Source organism: Macrobrachium nipponense, chromosome 43 (assembly GCF_015104395.2).
Source record: "Macrobrachium nipponense isolate FS-2020 chromosome 43, ASM1510439v2, whole genome shotgun sequence".
Taxonomy (NCBI): domain Eukaryota; kingdom Metazoa; phylum Arthropoda; class Malacostraca; order Decapoda; family Palaemonidae; genus Macrobrachium; species Macrobrachium nipponense.
Window position 1 is genome coordinate 40,514,843 of NC_061104.1, and position 8,262 is coordinate 40,523,104.

At 39.1% G+C, this 8,262-nt stretch overlaps 1 protein-coding gene across 1 annotated transcript; it reads left to right on the plus strand.

Annotated features, from left to right (window-relative positions):
• The first annotated feature begins 5,037 nt into the window (after positions 1 to 5,037).
• Positions 5,038 to 6,882, plus strand: LOC135213897 (trichohyalin-like). The gene has a single exon (XM_064247993.1). The coding sequence runs from the start codon at positions 5,038 to 5,040 to the stop codon at positions 6,880 to 6,882; it is 1,845 nt and encodes a 614-aa protein (XP_064104063.1).
• Positions 6,883 to 8,262: the final 1,380 nt, after the last annotated feature.

Genomic DNA, 8,262 nt, shown 5'->3' on the forward strand with positions numbered 1-8,262 from the left:
TAATAATAATAATAATAATAAATATAATAATAATAATATAATAATAACATCATCAAACACATAGATGAGACAGGATACAAATACCTGGGAATAATGGAAGGAGGGGATATAAAACACCAAGAGATGAAGGACACGATCAGGAAAGAATATATGCAGAGACTCGAGGCGATACTCAAGTCAAAACTCAACGCCGGAAATATGATAAAAGCCATAAACACATGGGCAGTGCCAGTAATCAGATACAGCGCAGGAATAGTGGAATGGACGAAGGCAGAAATCCGCAGCATAGATCAGAAAACCAGGAAACATATGACAATACACAAAGCACTACACCCAAGAGCAAATACGGACAGACTATACATAACACGAAAGGAAGGAGGGAGAGGACTACTAAGTATAGAGGACTGCGTCAACACCGAGAACAGAGCACTGGGGCAATATCTGAAAACCAGTGAAGACGAGTGGCTAAAGAGTGCATGGGAAGAAGGACTAATCAAAGTAGACGAAGACCCAGAAATATACAGAAACAGGAGAATGACAGACAGAACAGAGGACTGGCACAACAAACCAATGCACGGACAATACATGAGACAGACTAAAGAACTAGCCAGCGATGACACATGGCAATGGCTACAGAGGGGAGAGCTAAAGAAGGAAACTGAAGGAATGATAACAGCGGCACAAGATATGTTCAAAGAACGATAGATGGAAATAACATCTCTCCCATATGTAGGAAGTGCAATACGAAAAATGAAACCATAAACCACATAGCAAGCGAATGCCCGGCACTTGCACAGAACCAGTACAAAAAGAGGCATGATTCAGTGGCAAAAGCCCTCCACTGGAGCCTGTGCAAGAAACATCAGCTACCTTGCAGTAATAAGTGTACGAGCACCAACCTGAGGGAGTGATAGAAAACGATCACGCAAAGATCCTCTGGGACTATGGTATCAGGACGGATAGGGTGATACGGAAAACAGACCAGACGTGACGTTGATTGACAAAGTCAAGAAGAAAGTATCACTCATTGATGTCGTAATACCATGGGACACCAGAGTTGGAAGAGATGAGGAGAGGGAAAAAATGGATAAGTATCACGATCGACAATAGAAATAAGAAGATATGGGACATGCCAGTGGAAATCGTACCCATAATCATAGGAGCACTAGGCACGATCCCAAGATCCCTGAAAAGGAATCTAGAAAAACTAGAGGCCGAAGTAGCTCCGGGCCTCATGCAGAAGAGTGTGATCCTAGAAACGGCACACATAGTAAGGAAAGTGATGGACTCCAAAGGAGGCAGGATGCAACCCGGAACCCCACAGTATAAATACCACCCAGTCGAATTGGAGGACTGTGATAGAGCAAAAAAAAAAAAAAAAAAAAAAAAAAAAAAAAAAAAAAAAAAAAATAAATAATAATAATAATAATAATAATAATAATGTGTGTAATGAAAAGAAAATCCACAATGATAATAGTAAAGTATATCACTATGTAAAATAAACAACCAAAGACTAGAAGTTTCGAACACGGTTCATAAGTGTTAACGTTGACATAATTTTGAGGAACACCGTTCAGGTGTTCAAAAGTCGTATAATGTCTAAATTTATATTACGTGGATGCAAGAATCAAATCCACAACGCACAGAGAGGACACTGATCGGGCCTTCCAGGGACCGACCATCTCCCTTCCTGTAAAGAACACAGCAGATGTTGTATTCTGAAGGCAAAGGAAGGAAAGAAGGTGATTCCTACGAAAGCGCTGCGTTGCGTTGTAAGTTTTACTCTGTCTAGCGCGCACGGAATGTGAATATAAATATATGTGTACGGATGGATACATATACATACATACATGCATACATAAATACATACATACATACGCATACATACGCACACATACACACACACACACACACATATATATATATATATATATATATATATATATATATATATATATATATATAGTCATCAGTAAGGTTACCGAAGCTCTGAAGATCAATTAAATAGTTTATTATGATACGTTTCGTGCCATCCTGACACATCATCAGTCTGTAATATAAAATAAATTAACTTTTATAAAAAAAATATATAATTAAAGTTTGCTTGATATTTTAAAAAAAAACATAAAAGAACTAAAGTTATTCATGAGAACTATTATTAAAAGCTAAAAAAACTAAAATTATTGACAAGGGGATATTAAAATTGACGAAATTGAGGATTAGAAAGGAACAATAACCTTAACAAAGCGAAGGATAAGAAAGGAATGGCTTTAGGACCGTCGTCGTTTGCCCAGACTTCGACTACGCCAAGAAAAGCTGAGTAGAGGATTGACTAGAATTGAGGGAAGGAACGAGGTGCTTGATATGTAAAGACTCAAGTATTGTTATATATTGGCTGTGCTGGCTATTGTCAATTATCGAAAAATGTTTTTTGTTAATTTCAATTTTACAGAGAGCTGCATGATTTCTTATATTAGAAAATTCAGGGTTGGTTATCCTCTGGCCAGTTCTGTAGCTCACTCCCAAATGACTAGAATATCGAACTTGCAACAAGCGTTTCGTCGATGAAGCGTAAGTACCGGGACACCCCGGGCAAGCAAATTTGTAAATTATATTGGATCGCATAAACGGTTGCAAATTCTCTTTATGACTAAGAAGTGAGCCTATTTTGAGAGGATTAATAGGTATTAGATTAACTTTGAGACTTCCGAACTCTCTTTCAATAATTTACTTGATACGGTCTCCTAATCTATTTTTGAAAAAAATATGGAATAGTGGCGTAAATGGGTAGTTTTGGTACATCAAAGGAAGAGGTATTTTCCGTGAATGGGGAATAATTTTTATAGTTCGTGCTTCATCAATTTTAAACTAAATGCCATCTCCACTTTTTCGTACCCTACGGAGGTATTTTGTAAAATGGTAAATAAATTACGTAATTAAACTTAGTTACTTAGTCTACCGTTTAAGAGAAGCCTTTCTTACACCTACCCTTTTTGGTGTCATTTGGTGCCCTTTGTGGATGGTGGTGTCTTATGCCCACAGCGCTCATTTCGTGATGGAAAGCCATTTGGTTGACATTGCTCAAAATATTTCAGAATTTTGCTGGCACAGACACATATATATGTACATAACATATATACATGCACGCATCCATTTTATATATATATATATATATATATATATATATATATATATATATATATATATATATATATATATATATACGATAAAGAAGATTAAGGGCAGGAACACGAAGAGATTCACATTATGCTTTAATCCTACGTTTCGTGACAACATCGCCACATCTTCACGGATTTTTCTACAAAATAAGGTATAATATGTTAACATAAAATAAGAGCTGATTACAAGATCCAATAGTTGAAAAGTTAAAACAGTTTAATGGTAAAATTACAACTCTCACACTTAAATTACATGCACACTTGATTAAAACAGACCAAAAGTACCAAACAACTTACAAATGACGAGAAGAACATTTAGTTATATTACACAAATACATAGAATTACAACACATATAATAAAAAGTAAAAGTCATATATTCATAAAACCACGGCCAAAAACAGCTTAACACTTAACCAACCTTTCACCATCAAAGATAAAAACACACTAAAAGTAAACAACGTCAAAAGGCAAAAGGAATGACAGAATAATTAGGCTAAAAAATGTGGGACAACAGAGGAATGGTTGTTTAAGGTTGGAACTCGTAGTTCGATGTTCAAAGTTTCCAGTAATCATATATATATATATATTATATATATATATATATATATATATATATATATATATATATATAAAATAAATAAATATATATATCTATATATATATATATATATATATATATATATATAATATATATATATATAATAACTGAATCACGAAAGTTTGGAACGTGATCAATCCATAAATAAAGGTATAAGCCACGAAGAAAAAATAAAACAAAGGAGTTTTCTGCAAGATCTTTCGACTCAACGTCCTTTACTCAGCAGACAAACTGAGTAAAGGACGTTGAGTCGAAAGATCTTGCAGGACACTCCTTTGTTTTATTTTTCATTCGTGGCTTATAGCTTTCTATATATAATATTTATTCTTACATATATATAGATCTATATATAATCTATATATATAGATCTCTCTCTCTCTCTCTCTCTCTCGTCTCATCTCTCTCTATATATATATATATATTTAGATATATAATATATTATATATATATATATATATTATATACATACATATATATAATATATATATATATATATATATATATAACATATATATATCTCTATATATAGAACAAATAGATATCTATATATCTATATAGCTATTAAATATAGATCTATATATATATATATATATATATATATATATATATATATTTATAATAGCAAAATATATAGAAAGACACACATACACACACACACACACACACACACACACACACACATATATATATATATATATATATATATATATATATATATATATATATATATATATTTCATTTATCAACGGCGCCTCTTAGTCGCATGTGCTTTTTTTTATTCATCAAACTATTCATTTCTAGATTGTCTATTCTTCCACATCTGGATTAAGTTCTTTCTTTTTTTCACTCACTGTGTTCCCTAAAGACAAATTCCGAGATGTTCGAAGTCTTCAGATCCTGAAGACCTTCCCTGGCCCTGACGACTCCGTCTCCGTCAAGGAGAATGATCCAAGACCCAAGTCATCGCAATTGTTAACTTCTGAAGAATTCCATCGTGGAAGCGGAGAAGGAGCGAAAGGAGGAGACTTTGAAGTCTCCAGCGGAACGAATCGAAATCATGTGTCAGCTTTGAAAACTAACCTAACGAACAGGCGTCTTACTCGACATATACAAAAATGTTTAACAAATTTGTAAATTGTGTTAAGATGAACTTGAACCAATTTCATCGCTTTTTTGGCTGCGGGATTACATATGATCCCGTCAGAAATACTATTATTATGTTGGCTCTGTTCTTCGGAACAGTGTTTACCCTTGAAGAGATGATTTCTACCTGGCTAGAGAAACCAAAATCGCCATCTTTGTCTACACGGAGTTCTAACCAGGGCGTCGAAGAAATCATCTGTAACCTGAATGATGTAAATAAGAAGCGGATTAAGGACAGACACGAATTGGCAGAAGCAAAGACGGAAATAGAGAACCTGAAAGAGGAATTGGAGGAACTTCGGAGGGAGGTAAGGACAGGAAAGAAGAATGACAAGGATGCTAGCCACTCAGGAAAGAGCACTCATAAACATGGGAAGGAAAACGAGAATGCACGAAGTTCGACAAGAACTAGGGACGCTGAAGGAATCGACGAACGCGAAACTGCCATACGGAAGGGAAGCAAACTGCGGCGTTGGAATGAGAAAATTAAAAGAAGGTTAAATCGAGAATCGAAACACGATCCTATGTGGGATGACCTTCGGGAAGAACTGTTAAGGGATTGGCAAAAACTCTCTCGTTCACAGGTCATTTCAGAGAATGAAATAAAGGACATACTTCAGGATGTGGAAGAAATTTTTATTAATAGTGAACTTGAGGTGGAAAAGGAGGAAACAGAGGAGACTCCCGAATGGGAACCAGACGATGTACTGGAAAATCCAGAAATAATCGAGGAAATCAGAGAGATCATTGAGAAGAAGAAGGGAAACAAATTGCGGCGTTGGAATGAGAAAATTAAAAGAAGGTTAAATCGAGAAGAGAAACACGATCCTCTGTGGGATGACCTTCGGGAAGAACTGTTAAGGGATTGGCAAAAAAACTCTCGTTCACAGGTCATTTCAGAGGATGAAATAAATGACATACTTCAGGATATGGAAGAAATGTTTATCAATAGTGAGCTTGAGGTGGAAAAGGAGGAAATAGAAGGAGGGAGTCAGGAGGAAACAGAGGAGACTCCCGAATGGGAACCAGACGATGTACTGGAAAATATAGAGATTATCGAGGAAATCAGAGAGATCATTAAGGAAGAGAAGGCTGAAAGGCGCTCTAAAAGAAGGTGGGAAAAGAACGCTTGGAAATCCGTCATCCGGGAACATATGAAGAGAAAGGCCAACGAAAGGGTCTATAAAAAGCTGATTAAGAGGCAATTACGCTCTACACAACGGAAAGAAAAGGAGAGGAGAAAGGCTCTAAGGGGTGCTGAAAAAAGGTGGATTAGCGCACTCAAGAGAAATTTCACGAAGCGACTAGAGGAAAGGAAACAGAAAAGAAGAGACGACAGATTGAGGAAACTGAAAGACTTGATCGATTTAGTCAAGCAAGAACGTAAGATAATGAAGTACAAACGCAGGGCTGAACAAGAATGGCTAGAGAGAGAAGCCAGGTCTTTGGCACTGTATGACTATCAAGCGAGGATGGAAGAACGAGAAAGAAAAAAGGAAGCAAAAAGAGCTTTCAAGCAAGAATTGAAGGAAAGGAAGGCCAAATTGAAGACTGAAGAGGATAGGCTCAGAAAAACACGAGCCAAGTTAGAGGAAGAACACAAGAAGAGGAAAAATAAAGAAAAGCTTGGAAAAAAGAGGCTAATGAGCGCTTTAAAAGATCTCAAGAGACGGAAAAGAGACCTGGGGAGAAAACGAAAACCCAAAGGGTCTGAAGTAGAATTGCAAATGCATGATTACATTTGGTTCTTTTTGAGGAATCCTGCAATGATCTCTTTGTATTTGAGAAATGGTCTGCTAGAGCGTAGGAAAAAGAGGAAAAGAGATTCGAAGGCCACAGATTCTCAAAAGGAGATTTGGGTATGGAAGAAGAATTCAAGAGGAAAATTTGAATTCATAGAAAAAAAGAGAATAGACAGGACTGAAGGCAGGAGGACTGAAAGCAGTTTGGGGCTGATGTGACTTCCCTACTGTGGAAGCGTCCAGGTCAGGTGGACTGAAGGCAGTTGGGGGGCTGCTGGAAGTTCCCTGCTCTGGAAACATGCAAGGCTGGTGGACTAAAACCAGTTTGGGGCTGATATGTCTTCCCTACTGTGAAAGCATCCAGGTCAGGTGGACTGAAGGCAGTTGGGGGGCCCTGCTGCTGGAAGTTCCCTGCCTCTGGAAACATCCAAGGCTGGCAGACTAAAACCAGTTTGGGGCTGATGAGGCTTCCTTAACTGTGAAAGGCATCCAGTCAGTGGACGTGAAGAAGGCAGGTGAATGCAGTTGGCTCTGGAAGTTCCCTGCTCTGGAAACATCCAAGGCTGGTGGACTAAAACCAGTTTGGGGTGATGTGCTTACTTTCCTTACTGTGAAGCATCCAGTCAGGGGGTGGACTGAAGGGCAGTGGGGGGCTGCTGGAAGTTCTCTGCCTATGGAAAACATCCAAGGTCTGGCGGACTTAAAACAGGTGGGGCTGATCGTGACCCTTCCTACTGTGAAAGCATCCAGGTCAGGTGGACCTGACGAAGGCAGTTGGGGGTCTGCTGGAAGTTCCCTGCTCTGGAAACATGCAAGGCTGGTGGACTAAAACTAGTTTGGGGCTGATGTGACTTCCTTACTGTGAAAGCATCCAGGTCAGGTGGACTGAAGGCAGTTGGGGGGCTGCTGGAAGTTCCCTGCTCTGGAAACATGCAAGGCTGGTGGACTAAAACCAGTTTGGGGCTGATGTGACTTCCCTACTGTGGAAGCATCCAGGTCAGGTGGACTGAAGGCAGTTGGGGGGCTGCTGGAAGTTCCCTGCTCTGGAAACATGCAAGGCTGGTGGACTGAAATCAGTTTGGGGCTGATGTGACTTCCCTACTGTAGAAGCATCCAGGTCAGGTGGACTGAAGGCAGTTGGGGGTCTGCTGGAAGTTCCCTGCTCTGGAAACATCCAAGGCTGGTGGACTGAAACCAGTTTGGGGCTGATGTGACTTCCCTACTGTGAAAGCATCCAGGTCAGGTGGACTGAAGGCAGTTGGGGGGCTGCTGGAAGTTCCCTGCTCTGGAAACATCCAAGGCTGGTGGACTGAAACCAGTTTGGGGCTGATGTGACTTCCCTACTGTGAAAGCATCCAGGTCAGGTGGACTGAAGGCAGTTGGGGGGCTGCTGGAAGTTCCCTGCTCTGGAAACATGCAAGGCTGGTGGACTAAAACCAGTTTGGGGCTGATGTGACTTCCCTACTGTGGAAGCATCCAAGTCAGGTGGACTGAAGGCAGTTGGGGGGCTGCTGGAAGTTCCCTGCTCTGGAAACATCCAAGGCTGGAGGACTGAAACCAGTTTGGGGCTGATGTGACTTCCCTACTGTGGAAGCATCC